The 19,910-nt window shown below is 37.9% G+C and overlaps 1 protein-coding gene and 1 long non-coding RNA gene across 4 annotated transcripts; both read right to left on the reverse strand.

Annotated features, from left to right (window-relative positions):
• Positions 1 to 1,548: 1,548 nt before the first annotated feature.
• Positions 1,549 to 19,301, reverse strand: LOC137137911 (low affinity immunoglobulin gamma Fc region receptor II-like). 3 transcript variants are annotated; one of them, XM_067524733.1, is made up of 8 exons: positions 19,055 to 19,301; positions 18,345 to 18,380; positions 17,721 to 17,981; positions 4,133 to 4,375; positions 3,869 to 3,997; positions 3,669 to 3,770; positions 2,908 to 3,000; positions 1,549 to 1,911 (listed from the first exon to the last, which is right to left on the reverse strand). In XM_067524733.1, the coding sequence occupies exons 1-8, from the start codon at positions 19,143 to 19,145 to the stop codon at positions 1,844 to 1,846; spliced, it is 1,023 nt and encodes a 340-aa protein (XP_067380834.1). In that variant the 5' UTR covers positions 19,146 to 19,301; the 3' UTR covers positions 1,549 to 1,843. The 3 variants fall into 3 exon arrangements, with proteins under 3 accessions (XP_067380834.1, XP_067380833.1, XP_067380832.1); XM_067524732.1 differs by lacking the exons at positions 17,721 to 17,981; positions 18,345 to 18,380; positions 19,055 to 19,301 and adding exons at positions 4,455 to 4,739; positions 4,848 to 4,883; positions 5,562 to 5,887 and having other exon boundaries at positions 3,681 to 3,770; XM_067524731.1 differs by lacking the exons at positions 17,721 to 17,981; positions 18,345 to 18,380; positions 19,055 to 19,301 and adding exons at positions 4,455 to 4,739; positions 4,848 to 4,883; positions 5,562 to 5,887.
• On the reverse strand, positions 16,347 to 17,714 carry LOC137137951 (uncharacterized). The gene is made up of 2 exons (XR_010915868.1): positions 17,188 to 17,714; positions 16,347 to 17,087 (listed from the first exon to the last, which is right to left on the reverse strand). It is a non-coding gene; the product is annotated as an uncharacterized lncRNA (long non-coding RNA).
• Positions 19,302 to 19,910: the final 609 nt, after the last annotated feature.

Here is a 19,910-nt window from a genome sequence, read left to right on the forward strand (position 1 = left end):
GTAAATGCTTGTGGATCAAAGACACTGCTCCAATATTGGAATCAGACCATGTGAATATGATGATGTGCTGCCACCTGCTGGATGATTCAGGTAACAGCTCCACAGGTAACAGGTCACTTTTTAACAGCAGTTTGACTGACAAAACCAACTCAAAGGTCCCAGGAGCAGCTGACATCTTTAGGCTGAGTTCATGGTCCCAGTAAGAGCTAGAACAGAGTTGAATGTCTGTATAAGGTCTCCAGCTGCGAACGTGATGAACCACATCAAGAACAATTCCCACCAAATAAAATGCTGCTGACACTGAGTGGAACAGGTCCAACCAGCAGGAAAAGAAACATGAAGGAAACACTGGATCTACTCTGCAGGTTTGAACTGAGCTCAGCAGCACAGTGACACCTGGTGGATTCAACGTGGGACAACAAGTCCATGAAGACAGAGTCTTACAGTTGTGTAATAATGTGTTGGTTACATGTGAAAAAGCCACATGAACAGAGACACTGATTCACGTACAGATCAGTCCCACTGATTAAAAACAAGAGGACTTTAATACAGACTGTCAACTTTAATTATAGAGTTTGCTTAAAAATATTGGACCAACTGTGTAAGAAATGCAAACACTTCACATCTGTTCCACTTCCTGTTCTTTCTTAGAGGATTTGTCTTCAGTTCACCTTCATCAGGTGAAATGCAGCTTATTTAGATCCAGATCAAGAAAATTGGTCAATTTAGCATCAGTGAGTCAGTGGAAAGTCACATGTTCTACTGCACATAAGTACAAACTTCACATCTATCAGCTTTATGTCAACATTTTAGAGAGAAATATTTCACTTTTACTGTTCTGCACCTTAAATTATTAAACTTAAATTATTCAACATTTTGGTTAAAAATGCCACAAGTTGCAACTGTTTCATCGTCTTATATGAGACAATTTGCTGCTTTTCTATGTCACTAATTACAGTAAACTCTACTGTAAAATCTATTAGTGTCTCTGCTCCTGTAGAACATATTTCTACTAACATGATTCACCTGCTTAGCTCATGTTTAGTTTGTTCAAATGTGATGTCGACGTCACATTCTCTGTATCCACAGTAACAAAGAGTCCAGACTGAAAAAAAAAATACAGAAATAAAAGACACTTGGCTACTAAATATGTTTTGAGCAGTTTGTGTGTTGTGGAAAATCCTTCACAAGCTGCCTGCACAGTAAAGAATAGACCTACATGTTCCCTCATCAATGATCAAGAAGAGTCTTCATGACCAGTTGATTCACCACAAGATGCAAACTCCAGTAACTTTTGAACTTTTATACTTTTCTACTAAATCATACTGTGATAGACAGATGTAGCTCAGAGTGTGAACTTTAAACAGTCCTGGAGAAAATTAAATTAAAGTCATTAGTTTGTCTCAGCCGACCAACAACAGTCTGTTTTTAGTCCATGGTTTTCTGCACTGAAGAGGTGTGAATGTGTCAACCACAAACAAAAGAGAAAGTCATGTTTTCCACCTGACAACTATATGAAACCCACAGAACCATATGAGACAAACAAGACATGAGACTAAAGTTTATTGATCCTGCAGAAGAGGACACGTTGCTGTTTGGACTGAAGAGACACTGAAAAGAGAATTGAAAAAGTCCATATATGTGATGGAGTTAACAAATGTGTTATATTGTGTATTAATCATTAATTAATTCATTTTTCTTATAATTCTTACAGATTCTAGAAAAAGAAACTTGAGTTTGTCTTTCTTCATGTTCTGTTGCTGTCTGAAGACACACTAAAAATAAAGTTCTACAGTCTGATGGACTGAGGACCAGTTACAGGTGCAGCTTGTCCTCAGTGGTTTTACTGGGGTGAAGGTGTAAAGGTCGACCTCAGTGAAGAGTAGACGACCTCTGTCTGGGCTGGAAGCTCTGAGCACAAACACACAGTTTAGACAGCGTGAGACAATGATGATTAAAAACAAAGTTTATTGGACAAAACATTTGCTTTTATAATGTATTTAATAAGAAGTGAATTAACAGTAGCTGGTTTTGAGAATCAGCCACTAACCATCACCCTGTTGTCTCCCACAGACTGGTTCATCATAACTTATCACAAAGTAGAATGTGTAGTGTTTCTTCTCTGAAGCTTTGTGTTTATTTGAGCTGCTGCCTGTGACCACATCTCCAAGGTGAATGATTTCACCTTTTATTTAAAAATAATAATACATTATTTTCCTATTTCCTGATTCTGAGATCATGAGGCTGGTAGCAGTTTTGTTCTTCACACCTCTGCTGTGAAACAGCAAAGAGCAAATATAGGTTTGGAGGGTGTGAATCACAAACAGGAAAGTGGACGACAGAGCTGCTTGTTTCTATTATCTTTAACATATCAACAAGGTACCAAACAAACAGTGTCATTAACCACAGAAGATCACACTCATGACAAACCTCCACAGCATCAGTTCATTGTTTTACTAAAATCTACATGAAGTTTCTGTTTTTCCACATGTAGAGTTTAAAAAATATACACATATATAGAAAATGTAAATTTATTAAGGTAGAAATCATGTTGTGTGATTTCTCTCACTACTCTCTTAGCATTAACTAACTGTGTTAACTATTTATATGTTTGTACACAGTTTGTGGTTTTGACTGACAGTTGCTCTGCTATAAACCTTAAAGACATAACACACAACAACATGATATTTTCAGTAGGTGATGGATCTTAAAGTATGTTTGTCTCTAATCTCCCTTTGTTTTCCTCCAGTTAAAAGTATGATATCATCATTGTGTCGGCTGTAAAGCGTCTCTACACACTGTAGCTTATAAAGCATGTTAACGTGCTGATGTCAGCATTGAGCATCATGGCTGCAGAGTCCTGCTTTGGTGTTTGACCAGGACAGAGACAAAGAAAAGCAGCTGTACCTTTTGTCTTTGCTTTGGTGTTTTTAATGACTATCTGTCCATAACTGACGTCTTCTGTCCTCACTGCTGAGCAAACTGCAGCTGGATCAGTGTCTGCAAAATAAAATACACAAAGTACTTCACTGCAGGTACTACACATGGTACAGTAGTAAAGCTGCTGTTAGTGTCAGGAAGTGGAAAACTGTCCTGTGGTCGGACATTTAAAGTTTGACATTCTAAATGGAAATCATGATGCTGCGTCCTCCAGAGGGACAATATGACTGGTTATCAGTGCACAGTTCAGCAGCTGTGATGATGTGGGGGGACATTAGTGCACACAGCACATGGGAAAGTTCCACATCTTTGTCCATTAACGCTGACATCAGTCTGACCATTTGAGAACAGGGCAGATCTAGAAATATTTACTGGGGCACCAGCTGAAACCAGGGTGGTACATTTGAAAAACCCTTTAGAAGATTTACATTTGGTAAAAAAAAACTATATTAATATTAATAGGCTAATAGTGTTTTATCAGTGTCAGAAATACATAACTTCTTTACCATTTCTTACTCCAAATAATTATGAACAAATAACAAGAAACAGCTGGGGAGAAGTATAAATCCATCTATTGCATAATCTGCCTGATTTCAACTGTTTCAAGAAATAAAGCAACAAAAACTTTGTTTCATAATGTTTGTACATAATAATAGAATTTTAACTCTTCATAATAATAAGTACGAGTATGAAGGTTTTAAACTAAAACACTAAACACACACACTTACAGACACACAAACCTCTGCTCCGTCTGATTGGTTGTTGTTGGTCATGTAATATGTTGATGTCTGTCTGTGTAATGTCACTTTCTCCAACTTCTTCTTTATCAGCTGTAATATACAGTAAAAAGGCAGCAGCTTACAATATTTTTTTCAGTCCAAAATGTTAAATTGGGCTGAAAAAGTCTGGAAAAAGTGTAAAATTTCACCTTTCGGTTTCCTGTAAAAACATTGTTTCACCAGTAAAACCAGTAAAACCAGCAGGACCAGACCAGAGATGGATGAAACAGATAACACCACAGACAGAGGAGGAGAAGAAGAGGAGCCAGGAGGTTTTTCTAAAATGAAGCAGAAGAAATTAAACTAAGAAACTGAAAATAATCGTTCTGTTTGTTCTCAAACTTTTCTCTGTCACATGAAAGATCACAGATCCAGTTTAGAAACCTGCTGAAGATTAGCTGGAGGTTCCTGACCTGTGACGTAGATCCAGCTAGATGGAGACTCTCCATAACTGCTGATGTGACACTTGTAGAGGCCTTCATCAGACTTGGTAACATGGTGGATGGTCATGTGACCTGTAGGCTCAGTCTTGATGAGGGAGCCATCTTTATAGAAATCAGCTGGGAGCTTGGAGGAGTTCTTCATTGCACAGCGCAGAGAGACATCATGTCCCTCCATCACAGGGAGGACAGGACTCTGCAGGATCACTGCTCCACCTCAACACAAAGACAAACTACAGCATTTCATCCATTTCCACACAGCTTCATCAACACTAACTCCACAGTCTGATCTTACCAGAGACAGTGATGGTGATGCTGTTACTGGTTGATCCCTCTCTGGACTCACACCAGTAAACTCCATTGTCCAATGGGTCAACTGAACTGATGTTACATGAAGAACCAGCATGTTTTCCCCATTCAGCTCCACACTCAGCTCTGGTCTCTCTGCTTGTGTTCCTCCTCAGTGTCCATCCAGCAGAGCTGTCGTCCTCCTCACAGATCAGAGAGATAGAATCGTCTTCAAACAGCTGAGAGAAGCTGGGACTCACAGTCAGACGAGCTGGAGAAAGATTCAGTGTATCTTGAGCAAAAAATAATATTAATAGAAACAGAATGAAGTGATTTAATAATATTTAACAGAAACAGTACAAAGACAATAAATAGATAGATTTAGAAGAAGTTTACTGACCTTGGTTTGTTGTGCAGCAAAACAGAGAGATCACAACTAAAGAGACAAGAGAGTCAGGATGGTTTGAACTAGACAAATGAGATGAGTCGACTTCAGACGAAAAACACTTCAATTATCACAATAATAACAATAATAATAATAATAATATGAATTACACAACATAGTTATCTAACAAAACCAACATAAAGTGAATAATAGCTAAAATATTCATACAGAGCCATAAATGTATCACTGTCTCAAAAAAGCAGACATTACATGGATGATGATTTTGATGATCATGATTTTTAGTTGGCTTCTTTATTTAACATTAGTTTATGTTTCATACTCGTCATAAACATTTCTGTTACTCTACAAAATGTCAAAGAGACACAAAGAACAAAGAGCAGCATCACATTTTAAGTGAGACTGTAAAACAATATGGACATTAAGTTTGGACTTGTTTGAAGCTGCTGAATGAGACAGTTTAGATAAAAATGTGCATTTGACTCCACGTGGGCTGAAAGTGACAAATGATTCTCTAACTTTTCTGTTCAGGGATCAGAGCCTGTGAGTTCTAATGTTGGTCAGAGAACAAAGAGCTTTTTCCTGTTCAGGTTTCACCTTTAGCTTCAGTTTGATCAGCAAATGTCCTGATGAGGATCTGTCTTCTTCTGTTCCTATGTCTCCATTTATCTGACCTCATGCTGAAAGTCTCATAGTTTAAATTGTACTTACAGAGCAGCCGCTGAAGAGACGTTCGCTGCATTGTTCCACTTGGTGACATGAGAGCAACACGTGTGATCACACTTCCTCCTTCTTTGTGCATGTTGGTGGTTTGTTTTCTCTGCAGCAGTTGGTATGAAAGAGCTCATTACGTTTGTCATCAGTTTATTCGGAATTCAGGAAGAGTTTCAGGCCTTTATTGATCCACACTGATCAGATTTTCATAAGAAGTCTCACTGCTTTGTGATCTGATTTCTGTTTTCTACTATTCAGTGAAAACTGAAATCTGTCATTTGTGAATTTGGTTAAATCTTTATTTGTTGGACAAAAGAAAACAATATTTTCAATGACTCATTTAATTGGAATATGTGAATAAAAGTAAATTTAGAATTTGATTCCTCTACCACAGTCATGTTTCCCACTGAGACAGAGAGACATCTTCAGGAGCTGCAAGGATGAATATAATGTTTGTATATGTATCAAGTGTTTGTGGTCAAAAATCTGTTTCCTTCAGGTTCGAACAAAAATGACGACATGGACCAAATAAGAACAGAGTCATCAAACATCCAAATTCATTATAATGTTTAAACAAAGATCTGTCTCTGTTTCTCTCTCTTTCTCTCTCTGTCTCTGTGTCTCCCTGTCTCTGTCTCTGTCTCTCTCTTTCTGTCTCTGTCTCTGTGTCTCCCTGTCTCTGTCTCTGTCTCTCTCTTTCTCTCTCTGTCTCTGTGTCTCCCTGTCTCTGTCTCTGTCTCTCTCTTTCTGTCTGTCTCTCTCTCTGTGTCTCTGTCTCTCTCTATTTGTCTATGTCTCCCTCTCTCTCTCTCTGTCTCTCTCTCTGTCTCTCTCTGTCTCTCTGTCTCTGTCTCTGTCTCTCTGTCTCTCTCAGAGATCAAATGAACAGTATGTGGAAGTTTGACCTCAATAATAAACACATTATTGAATTATCACCACCAATCAGGCAAAACATTATGACCTGTACAATCTAATACAATCCAATATAGCCGACCTGCCATGAATTCTACTTTCACAAAGTCATAATTTGTAATGACAGGAAGTTTCCTGCAGAGGTCAGTAACAGTATTTTCCATGTTTCATCAAACTGCAGCTTCTGTGGAGCAGGAGTGGGCCTGTGTTTATGCAGGTGACAGCAGAAGCTGGGATTTGTTTCTACTCATTACAGATAAAATGTTTCTTGTCCTCAGAGGAATTTGTTACTTTGCACTTATTACGTTTTTGCATTTAAGTAGATTTAATTATGGCCACTTGGACTTTTACTCCAATACATCTAAGAGCAAATATTTCTACTTTCTACTCAGTTGGTTTTACTTGGTTTTATTTAAAGACTTATTTGACACAGTCTGAACTTGAGTTTTGGTTCTTTTCAGGTGTGATTTCCCTGCAGGAGTTGACATTATCATGTAGGACACCCTGTCTCTCTGTGGAGACACATTAGGCTCCATTATAGACTCATTCTCAGCAGCATGTGATGAAATGATGATAAACTAACATGTCATGTTGTTTATGTCATGTTTATTCAGCATCTGCCTTCATAACAAAGGATCATGGGACAAACGTCCTGTGAGGACGACCTTCCTACCCACAATCCCTCAGTATTACTACTCAGTGCAGACGCACTTTCATAACAGCAGATGACACAGTTGTGTAATTTTGTGGAATTGAACATGAACACATTCACCAGTCAGCCACAACATTAGAACCACCTGCTGGTTTTTATACAAAGTTTATATTAATATTATTATAACTATGTAAGCTGATGTATCATTATGACTGAACCACCTGTAAACACATACAATGGTTAAAATCAGCTCCACCTTTGCTAACAGTGACCTTGGTCTGTTGACTGTTTTTATTAATAACCATATTTTACCCTATTTACCATAATTAGTATTGTTTAAGATACTTTGTGTTTTCAGTGGAGAACTTTTACTTTTGTACTTTGAGTAAAATGTAGATGTTTAGTACTTTGACTTGAGTAAGAGAGTTGAAGTTGTACTTGCAGTGGAGAATTTTTGGGCCAATATTACATTTTTAGTTTTAAGTAATAAGTTTTTGTTCTTCTACCACCTCTGTACTTTTACCATCTCTGAAGTAGAAGTACACAAACTCAATACTCAAAATATTTTTCTTAAGTAAAAGCACTAAGCACATTATCTACATTTTACTTAAGTGTGTGTGTGACTCGAGCATATGTGTGTGTTCGTGTCTAATCCAGCTGAGGAACCTTGTGTTAGTCACATTTTGTGTCTGACTTCATGACTTTGTGTTAATAATGAGGCATTAATAATCTCTCTGTTCATTCATTCTTTCACTCAGGTGCATGTTCCTGTCTGCAGCTTTTTGTTACACCTACAGAGAAAGACGGATGGAAACCTGGTTTCTTAATCCCTGTAAACGCAGTCATTGTGAAGTAAAGAGCAGAAGTGCAGCCTACAGGTAAATGTACTCATCCAAATGCTGGTATTGATGTTGCTGATAGTCCAGTTCTCCAAAATAAACCAGAAACATGTCTTTGTCTACATTCAGTTTTGGTAAAGCTGAATTATTTATTACACCAAAAAAGCCTTGTGGTGGTTGGTGCAAGTTATTAATGTCATTTGTGAAAGTTGTTCCGTGTTGAATTCAACTAAAAGGTGCAGAAATCTGTTCCCCAGCGTTTTAAACTTCTTGTGATGACCTGGAAAAAAGAACGTGAGAGAAGGACGTTCATGCAGACACTTTCCCACTGTGGCAGAGCTACTGTAGGGTGAAAGTGTCCTCCAGCTGTGACACAGTCAGCAGTGAAAACTAAACCGTTTTCACACAAACAGGACAATGAAACAGACAAGACTCACTTAAGACTGACCTTAGTGTATTTCACATGATATTTCTGACTTCTAAAGCCCGTGTAGCTGATCTGCATTGGGTCTTTCTGGACCAGGTGACACTAAGGAGACTACCTGGTCAACATGTCCAGGAAGCAACAGCTGCATTCTCTTAAGTTTTAGAAGCTCTTTCACTTTCACCTCTCAACGTATGGAAGCGACTTTAGAAGTATTTAAAAGTATTTTATATCTGCTGCCTCAGAAAATACTCATCAACTGTTGTAGAGACGGTGTTTGTGAGTGTGTGTGTGTGTGTGTGTGTGTGTGTGTGTTGGTCTGTGGTTTTCTGCACTGCAGGGAGATGTGAATGTGTCAACCACAAACCAGAAGGAACAAGTCAACTTTTCCATCTGACAACAGTATGAAACCGTCAGAACCACACGAGACAAACAAGACATTAGACAAATGGTGACACCTGCTGTCTGACTTCTGTCTTCATGTTCATGTGGAAGTATTGATTACTGTTATTTTATTAATGAAAATCATTGGATAAAAAAACGATCTATTATAAACTGAGTTTGAATCCCATCTTTCAAACATCTGCACAGATGTCTCAACTCTGGTACATTAATAATGAAACCTATATTTCTTATGTTTCTTTCCTCTCCCTGTTTAGTTTGAATATGAAGCATGCTGACGAATGTTGTGAGTACAGGATGTTTGTTTGTATCGTTTTGTAAAAAACTAAAAACAGAAATGATTAGATTAGACTTTTTATACATTAATATGTAAATTAGAGTTTGGAGCAATTAATTCAGAAGTGAATTCTGCACCACCTTTCAGTTAAAAACATCATTAAAACATTGCAACACGGCATCACTATGTTTTTTTTATTAATTTGTGTATTTATTTTTAAAAGACAAACTATCATAACTATCCGGGTTTATTCACTGTGTTAAACTTAATGTTAATGTCAATTTGTCTCCACCCTCCAAATCATTTTCCATTTCTTACTGTAGATGTCACTATAGTCTCAGTGTAAAGTTAAGGACATGTTCAGAGGATCAATGAGGGTCTTAGGGTATCAGGTATTTACTCAGGAATAATGAACATTTGGTTCATTTCTACAGGAAGCAGTCAGATAAACACAGTGGGTCAAATGGATTCAGAGCTGTTGTTTCCATGTGGAACAGAAGCTTAACTGCTGTTAATGACTTGGACAGTGAATCCTACTGGAAATCAGTGTTTTTAATGAGACTCCATCAAACTTTGTAGCTTCCAGAGACTGATGATACTTTGGTTTTGTCTGATCTCTAAACTCACTTTTACACTACACACACATTTAGAACAACAGGAACACACACACACTTCGTACAACAACAAATCAGTTTTAATCTTAAACAATAATATGATTTTTGCCCTTTTTTCTATCCAACATTCAGTTTTTAAACTGTGCAGATTTTTTTCTCAGTTTGTTTCATTCCTGAATCTCCAAGAACATTCTGACTGAGGTCATGTTTAAAGATTGTAGTATAAATACACATGTATCTGGAAGGTCCAGGTATTGGTGAATCAGTATCCTCAAAAAAATCTACAGCACAAAGACGAAACAAAACTCCAACCAACTCTGTGAAGAGATGATTAAAAAGCTGAAGTCAGAGGATGGAGAGTTTGTAGAAAACAGCTGGTTGAGGGATCAAAGTGCAGAAGATGTTAGTTACAGATCTTTTAATATTTAATAGCTACTTTTAATATTGTGCCACTTCCTTTTTAGTTATGTGATTATATTCACATCAGACCATCAGCTCCCAGATTTCAGTTTCCTCCTCTGGTTTAGTACAAGAGGATGAAACAAAAATGTACATTTAACATCAGAACTACATAATTAAACCTAATTTTGGTTCAAATGACAAAGTTACCAAAAGACAAAGTGCTTCTTTAATGCATTTTAATTTATCACCGAGAGAATTTTATTATTTTTATGAATTTTTAAAATTTTTTTAATCTTAATCGCACAGCTCAACCACCTAAAATGAATCATGATAACCTAATAAAAGTTAAGACTAATGCTCATTCAAAACAAAACCCAAAACTATTGAATTTGCATTATTAAATATCAGATCTCTCATCTAAATCCATGTTGGCAAATGACTTGATAAATGATCATCAAATTGATTTATTAAGAATGTCAGTATCAATGAGTCAACCTCCCCAAGTCATATTAATGATCATGTTCCTAGAAGCACAGGCTGAGGTGGAGGAGTAGCAGCAATCTTCCACTGAAGCTCACCAATAAATCCTGGACCTAAACATAGTTATAACTCATTTGAGAGTCTTACACCCAAACTGGAAAATTATTTGTTATCGTGTACCGTCCTCCAGTTATTTATTCAGAGTTTTTGATAGAATTTAGTACTTAGTACAGATAAAGTCATTATAGTGGGTGACTTTAATATTCATGTAGATGCTGACAGTAACTGTGTTTAATTCATTATTAGATTCAAAATGTAAATAAACCCACTCACGGTTTTAGTCAAACCTTAGACCTGGTCCTTAAATATGGCATTGAAAGTGATCATTTAACAGTATTTCCTCATCATTCTCTTCTGTCTGACCATTTTCTAATAACATTTGAATTTACAATAACAGACTATACAGCAGTTAGGGATTAATTTCACTACAGCAGATGCTTATCTGAAAATGCTGTGAACAAATTTAGTGAAATAATTTCATTTTTACCACCATGTATCAGCGCAATGGAGAGTAGCCACCATAACTTTACTCTTGTACAAATTGATTAGCAGGGTACAGGTGAAAGACATCAGGACTAATGGGTAGAGGAAACCAAAAACACTAAACACAAGAAGCAGGGCTGAGGGGCCACAAAATAAAAGCCATGAACAGGAAGTAAAGGTATTGAAACTACCTTAAACTGAAATTCATCAAAACTGAAGCAAGAGAGATCATATTTCTCCTTCATCACCTTCTCTCCATCGGTTTCCCATTAAATCTAGAATAGAATTTAAAACCCTGTTTCTTACATATAAAGCTCTGAATGGTCAGGCTCCATCATATATAGAAGACCTCATAGCACCATATCATCCCAGTAGACCACTTCGATCTCAGAATGCAGGCCTACTTGTGGTTCCCATAATTTCCAAAAGTAGAATGGGAGGTAGAGCCTTTAGCTATCAAGCTCCTCTGCTGTGGAACCAGCTCCCAGTTCAGATTCGAGAAGCAGACACCCTCTCTACTTTTAAGCCTAGACTTAAAACCTTCCTCTTTGATAAAGCTTATAGTTACTTATAGTTATGCTGCTATAGGCTCAGACTGCTGGGGGACCCACCCTCCATGTCCCCCTCTCTCTGTCCCTTTCTGCACGTGTCCCCGGCTTTGGAGCTGTATGTTTTCCAGCGTGCAGCTACTGGTCCTACCAACCTGCCAAATGTTTTCTTGCTTTTGTTGCTCTTTTCTTTTCTCCCTTCACTTTCCACTCACCCCAACCGGTCAAGGCAGATGGCCGTCCACCCTGAGCCTGGTTCTGCTGGAGGTTTCTTCTGTTAAAGGGAGTTTTTCCTCTCCACTGTTGCCTAGTGCTTGTTCAAGGGGGAATTGTTGGGTTTTCTCTATACATCTTTATAGTCTTGACTTAATTCTGTAAAGTGCCCTGAGATGACTTTTTTGTGAATTGGTGCTATAAAAATGAAGTTGCATTGAAATAAATCACAAATTGAAAGCATGTGGTTCACACAGCTGAACTAGGAATGTGTTTGAATTACATCCATAACTCTGGATTTAGGTCTGAGGTTCATGTTTTTACATATTGGATGTGTGAAAATTACTCAATCTGTATGCAATTGTTTTTTTTACATTTGATGTCATATTTATTTGAAAACTTTAACTCTTGTATTTTAGATCATGAGTTTCGCATGAAACATGTTTAAATTGTGAACATTTTTACAGATTGTTGCTGTTTTCTGTTTTAATTCTGACCCACAAGTGAAAACAGTCCAATCTGGAGTACAGTGGATCAGACCTGACATGTTATCAAAAGGTTCCGGCTTCTTCTTCAGAGATGATCGTACATATGAAAACTACCTGGTTCCAACTTTTCATGATCGAGTGGAGCTGAGAGATCCAGAGATGAAGGACGGAGACGTTTCTGTGATTCTGAAGAACGTAAACATCAATGATGCTGGAACATATGAGTGTTGTGTTAGAAACAGCAACACACAACCACCACCTCAGCTCATCAGCAACATCATCCTGACAGTTGTCAACTCAGGTGAGTGTGTGTGTGTGTGTGTGTGTGTGTGTGTGTGTGTGTGTGGATCAGAGATGAAGCTGCTTCCTGGTTGTTGATGTGAGAGTGAACCATCACAGATCAGATGTTTGTGTTTTCTAAAGATGTTGCTGATGAGACTTTGTAGCAAACAGCTGCTATGAGTGATGGGATCAAAGTGATGTAGATAATGTCTGACAGGAGTTTGAAGAGGAAATGGATTCATCACCTACCTGACACCTCACATCTCACATCTCATTCTCTTCTTACAGGTGGAGACGAGGATGGAGGAGACGAGGATGGAGGAGACGAGGATGGAGGAGACAATGATAAATCATTTAGACTCATAGGTGTAATGTCAGTTGTTACACTGCTTCTTGCTGCAGTTGTTGCTTTTAGTTTTATTATCTTTATAATATACAAAAGGCTCAAAAAGAAGATTTACCATCAAACAATTTATCATTGACCTCCTGCTGATGAAGCAGCTGATCCTGAGCTCCAAGATTTAACTCCTGAACCTTAAGAGATACTGAAGAAAAAGGAGGAGGAGGAGAAACCTCCAGTGGAGACATGAGTGAGTGTCTCAGAGCAGTATCCACTGTGTCCTTCTGTCTTCTGTTGGTATTGTGACCAGCAGCAGCTGGAAAATGTCAGAGATCATTAAAGTCCTGAAAGTTTGTCTCCTGCTTCTGTATCTAACTACATTTTTCACATATCTGTACTTAACTTATGTAGATTTACTTATAGCTACTTTACATTTTACTCACTACATCTAAGAGCAAATATCTGTACTTTTTACTCCACTACATTATAAATTACAGTTGCTTTACATGTTACAATTGTTTTATAAAAACAAGTCACAAGCAATGCACCAGGTGCAGGTAGGTGTCAGTCACTTCATCTGTATCCTTAATTAAAAGACTCATTTGACATTTTAGCAGTGTTCAAAGTGAGTCTGTACTCAGTAATTTTACTCTTTGGTTTGTTGTGCTGAGTTTGTTCTGTCTACAGAGATCTGCATTCACTGCACAGGAGTGAAAAACCCCAGATTTATTTCAATGTGTCTTCAAATGGGATCATTGAATGTGGTGTCAGAGTCGATCAAATAATAGAATGAGCAGATCTTCAAATGTTTTCTTAACTGAACGTCTTCATCTTGGTGCCATGTGCTCAGAAAGATGTAAAGCAGAGGTATGTGAGTTCTTGGTGTAACTGCTCTGAGAAAAAAAAATGTTATAAAATAAATAAAAACAGAGTTTATTTCAGCTTAGTATTATAGCATAGTATTATTTCTAAATACTTAGAAAGTCGTGACAGCTCCCACAATATGACATAAAAACAGAAACAAAAGCTGCTGTGTGGATTTAACTCAGTCAGTCTCAGTGACAGTTAAACTGAGTGAAACCTGCACTGACACTTTTGAATTCTGTTTTTTTATTCAGTCTCTTCCTGTCTCACACTCCAGTAATATGACTTGTTGTTGATGTCTGTCAATAAAGGCCATAAATTATTGCTATTATTTATTTTATTATTACTATTATTTTTTTTAATATTACTATTATTTTTGAGGGCGTGTAGCAGCTCCCCCTCCAGCAGGTGGCGTCCTATATGACCTCTGCTGGTGCATATAACAAAATATTGCTACAAGAGAACCACATACAGCTTCAACCCATCATTTATGTGTATTACCATTAATTATTGAAGCCCCCCCCCCAAAAAAAGAAAAAGAAAACAAGGCAGCACTGCTCCACAGAAAGAATCAGGGAGAAAACATTGGTTGAGTACTTCTACTTTTAATACTTGTACTTGCCAGAGTAAATTTTTTTTTCAGAGTACATTTTTTTTCTTTTTATGTTCTTTATTTCATTATATCATTTTAATTCACAACTTTATTTTATTCAGTTTTAAACTTATTGTGACAATGTTGTGGTTCAGGAGATAAAGCTGACTGAACATCTCCTCTGATCCACAGGTGTTTTTGATCAAGACACTGAACCACAAGTTGCTCCTGGTTTGACTTTAACTCACTTTGGATAAATGTATTAAATGACTAAATGGAATTGTGAAGCTCTTCTTGGCCTTTGTTAAACACTTTGAATAAGCTCTGTTATCCTCTGTACTACAGTGGATGAGTGGAGGCATCAGTCAGAGGAACTGTGGTTCAGGAGGTACAGTGGGTTGAGTGTGTTTGCATTCGTAACCAGGTCATGAAAATCACCTGTATCCTGTCAACTGGATTTTGTGTTGCTGCAGTTGCTGAGTTTCAACAGCAGAGGGCAAAGTCTCACAGTGAGCACAGAGGTGTATTCAGGTGAAGAGCTGCAGGGAAAAAGACAGGAAGTGAAACATTACACGCTCACCTAGTAGAAATGACCACAGCTGGAGACGCAGTGTAAATGCTTGTGGATCAAAGACGGTGATCGGCTACTTGTGGGTGTGTTCGAAATAAAGCTCAGCTATCGCTGTTGTGAGAGGTAGCTGTAAAAAGGCAAGAGTTGGGTCTTGAGGTCGTGCGGTGTATGGGGCACAAGTGTTCTCCCTTCTGCCTGGCATTTTGAACTGTTCGTTGACGTTAGCTTGCTAGAACTCAAGCTAGCCGATTAGATTAGTTAAGTCAGATAGGATTAGCCTTAGCTTTAGCTTCACCGCCTCCCACAGTTAGCTCCCATAAACCGTGGGTTGCTACAATATGTTTTGAGCAGTTTGTGTGTTGTGGAAAATCCTTCACATGCTGCCTGCACAGTAAAGAATAGACCTACATGTTCCCTCATCAATGATCAAGATGAGTCTTCATGGCCAGTTGATTCACCACAAGATGCAAACTCCAGTAACTTTTCAACTTTTATAGTTTTCTACTAAATGATACTGTGATAGACAGATGTAGCTCAGAGTGTGAACTTTAAACAGTCCTGGAGAAAAGTCATTAGTTTGTCTCAGCCGACCACCAACAACATTCTGTTTTTAGTCCATGGTTTTCTGCACTGAAGAGGTGTGAATGTGTCAAGCACAAACAAAAAAGAAAGTCAAGTTTTCCACCTGACAACTATATGAAACCCACAGACATGACACTAAAGTTTATTGATCCTGCAGAAGAGGACATGTTGCTGTCTGAAGACACACAGCATCTAAAAATAAAGTTCTTCTGTCTGATGGACTCTGAGGACCAGTTACAGGTGCAGCTTGTCCTCAGTGGTTTTACTGGTGTGAAGGTGTAAAGGTCGACCTCAGTGAAGAGTAGACGTCCTCTGTCTGGGCTGGAAGCTCTGAGCACAAACACACAGTTTAGACAGTGTGAGACAATGATGATTAAAAACAAAGTTTATTGGACAAAACATTTGCTTTTATAATGTATTTAATAAGAAGTGAATTAACAGTAGCTGGTTTTGAGAATCAGTCACTAACCATCACCCTGTTGTCTCCCACAGACTGGTTCATCATAACTTATCACAAAGTAGAATGTGTAGTGTTTCTTCTCTGCAGCTTTGTGTTTATTTGAGCTGCTGCCTGTGACCACATGTCCAAGGTGAATGATTTCACCTTTTATTTAAAAAATAATAATAAGTTAATCTCCTATTTCCTGATTCTGAGATCATGAGGCTGGTAGCAGTTTTGTTCTTCACACCTCTGCTGTGAAACAGCAAGGAGCAAATATAGGTTTGGAGGGTGTGAATCACAAACAGGAAAGTGGACGACAGAGCTGCTCACTTTTATTATCTTTAACATATCAACAAGGTACCAAACAAACAGTGTCATTAACCACAGAAGATCACACTCATGACAAACCTCCACAGCATCAGTTCATTGTTTTACTAAAATCAACAAGATGTTTCTGTTTTTCCATATGCAGAGTTTAAAAAATATACACATATATATAGAAAATGTAAATTTATTAAGTTAGAAATCATGTTGTGTGATTTCTCTTATTAGTCTCTTGGCAGCTGGATCAGTCTCTGCAAAATAAAATACACACCATTTTTGTGTAGTAGTGGACCTGTGGCTTCCTGCACTTGTACCTGTGAGATGTGGACTTTGATGACACTGTTGTCCAGTCTTAATGTAGCTTGTGTAGTAACTGATCGTCGAAGCTTCTCACCGTTAACAGTGTTTTAGAACTTTTATTAAAAAGAGAACAAATGATCATTGTGAAACATCAGTTCCTGCATGTTGTGAGCCCCAAACACAAACAGTAAGCTGAAGCCTAAAACCCAAGTCTGAACCTCTTCAGGCTTTGGGACGTCCTTCAACGTGCAGGACTGAACAACTTGAGGTGTGAGTGAGGATCAAGGAACAATCAGCTCATTGATCACAGTGGATCAGTTCAGAAGTGATGCTGTGTGGTGACTCCAGTGATGACATCATCATAGTCATCAGCCAATCCCTGCTCAGTTGGGGTGGGCAAGGTTGTCACCATGGAGACGGGCAGATGATTTCCTACAGTCATTAGAGGAAAGAAAGTAGAAGTAAAGTAAATGTATCAACAGTTAAACAATTAAAAGTTCTGTTAGAGACAATTGTGGTTGATGAGTGTTACCTGTGGGTCTGTGTCCATATAAAGACACCATGAGGACAGTGGAGATGAAATATGGACAGAACACCACCAGGTGGAGGAGCAGAATGAAACGAAGTTGGAGGGAGGAGGAGACAGGAGGTGGTGTTGTAGTTTTACCTGTAAAGAGAATCACCTGTTCAGGTGAACATGTGGAAAAAATAAGTGCTGAGATCAAAGTGAAGCTCCTGACCTGTGACGTAGATCCAGCTGGGTGGAGACTCTCCATGACTGCTGATGTGACACTTGTAGAGGCCTTCATCAGACTTGGTAACATGGTGGATGGTCATGTGACCTGTAGGCTCAGTCCTGATGAGGGAGCCATCTTTATAGAAATCAGCTGAATGATTGGAGGGAGGCCTCTTTGTTTGACAGTGCAGAGAGACATCATGTCCCTCCATCACAGGGAGGACAGGACTCTGCAGGATCACTGCTCCACCTCAACACAGAGACAAACTACAGCATTTCATCCATTTCCACACAGCTTCATCAACACTAACTCCACAGTCTGATCTTACCAGTGACAGTGATGGTGATGCTGTTACTGGTTGATCCGTCTCTGGACTCACACCAGTAAACACCACTGTCCCGTAGGATGATGGTGCTGATGTTACAAGAACATCCAGCTTGTTTTCCCCAGATGTCACACTCACTCCTGGTGTCTCTGCTTGTGTTTCTCCTCAGTGTCCATCCAGCAGAGCCGTCGTCCTCCTCACAGATCAGAGAGACAAAATCACCTTTAAACAGCTGAGAGAAGCTGGGACTCACAGTCAGACGAGCTGGAGAAAGATTGAATTCATTCTGAGCAAAACATAATGTTCTATAATATCACACTTTGTTTACAAAAATGTTCAGGTGCTGCATAAAATGTTAAGAAACAGAATATGGTAATTTAATAATATTTAACTGAAATAGTACAAAGATAATAAATAAATAATGCATTAGATAGATAGATACTGAAATGTTACTGGAACGTGATGCCAGCAAATGACAACTATAGGCAGCAATAAAAAATTTGTATTGGACTGTGGAAACTTTGTCTTAGGCTGAAAATGACTAACCAGGACCGGGTGACTAATAAACATGTGTAAAATAATCAGAGTTTGAAGAGCTTCAGATGATCAGAGAAGAAGTTTACTGACCTTGGTTTGTTGTGCAGCAAAACAGACAGATCACAACTAAAGAGACAAGAGAGTCAGGATGGTTTGAACTGGACAAATGAGACGAGTCGACTTCAGAGGAAAAACACTTCAATTATCACAATAACAACAATAATAGGAATAATATGAATTATACAACATAGTTATTTAATAAAAACAACATAAAGTGAATAATAGCTAAAATATTCATACAGAGCCATAAATGTATCACTGTCTCAAAAAAGCAGACATTACATGGACGATGATTTTGATGATCACGATTTTTAGTTGGCTTCTTTATTTAACATTAGTTTATGTTTCATACTCGTAATAAACAGTTGTGTTATTTTACAAAATGTCACAGAGACACAAAGAACAGAGAGCAGCATCACATTTGAAGTGAGACTGTAAAACATATGGACATTAAGTTTGGACTTGTTTAAAGCTGCTGAATGAGACAGTTTAGATAAAAATGTGCATTTGACTCCACGTGGGCTGAAAGTGACAAATGATTCTCTAACTTTTCTGTTCAGGGATCAGAGCCTGTGAGTTCTAATGTTGGTCAGAGAACAAAGAGCTTTTTACTGTTCAGGTTTCACCTTTAGCTTCAGTTTGATCAGCAAATGTCCTGATGATGATCTGTCTTCTTCTGTTCCTATGTCTCCATTTATCTGACCTCATGCTGAAAGTCTCATAGTTTAAATTGTACTTACAGAGCAGCCGCTGAAGAGACGTTCGCTGCATTGTTCCACTTGGTGACATGAGAGCAACACGTGTGATCACACTTCCTCCTTCTTTGTACATGTTGGTGGTTTGTTTTCTCTGCAGCAGTTGGTATGAAAGAGCTCATTACGTTTGTCATCAGTTTATTCGGAATTCAGGAAGAGTTTCAGGCCTTTATTGATCCACACTGATCAGATTTTCATAAGAAGTCTCACTGCTTTGTGATCTGATTTCTGTTTTCTACATTTCAGAGAAAACTGAAATCTGTCATTTGTGAAGTGGGTAAAATCTTTATTTGTTGGACAAAAGAAAACAATATTTTCACTGACTCATTTAATTGGAATATGTGAATAAAATTAAATTTAGAATTTGATTCATTTACCACAGTCATGTTTCCCACTGTGTTCCATGAATTATTTGGGATGAACTCCTCTAAATCAGTAGCCTGAAGAGGGACGGACCATCCAGGGATGAGGCAGCAGACCCAGTGAGAAAACAATGAGCTACAATGCTCCTGATGATCACAGGGTCTGGGATCAAATCCCAACTCATTCATCATCAATGCAGAGATTAAATGTACAGTATGTGGAACTTATATATATATATATATATATATATATATATATATATATATATATATATATATATATATATATATATATATATATATATATATATATATATATATATATACGACACCTGCTGTCTGACTTCATGTTCATATGGAAGGATTCATTACTGTCGTTTTATTGATAAAAGTCATTGTATAAAAACAGATCTGCTTTAAACAGACTTTAAATTGTGAGGCAGACAATAACCTTCCATCTTGAAAACATCAGACTGGAC

This window comes from Channa argus, chromosome 12 (assembly GCF_033026475.1).
Source record: "Channa argus isolate prfri chromosome 12, Channa argus male v1.0, whole genome shotgun sequence".
Classification (NCBI taxonomy): domain Eukaryota; kingdom Metazoa; phylum Chordata; class Actinopteri; order Anabantiformes; family Channidae; genus Channa; species Channa argus.

What these genes read in the sequence shown, in the direction of transcription:
- LOC137137911 (XM_067524731.1), bottom strand. Translation starts at nt 5,652, where the DNA reads ATGCACAAAGAAGGAGGAAGTGTGATCACACGTGTTGCTCTCATGTCA. An exon ending in TTGCTGCACAACAAACCAAG is followed by an intron (nt 4,740 to 4,847) that starts GTCAGTAAACTT and finishes TTTTTGCTCAAG; the next exon opens with ATACACTGAATCTTTCTCCA. An exon ending in GAGCAGAGGTTTGTGTGTCT is followed by an intron (nt 3,001 to 3,668) that starts GTAAGTGTGTGT and finishes TTTATTTTGCAG; the next exon opens with ACACTGATCCAGCTGCAGTT.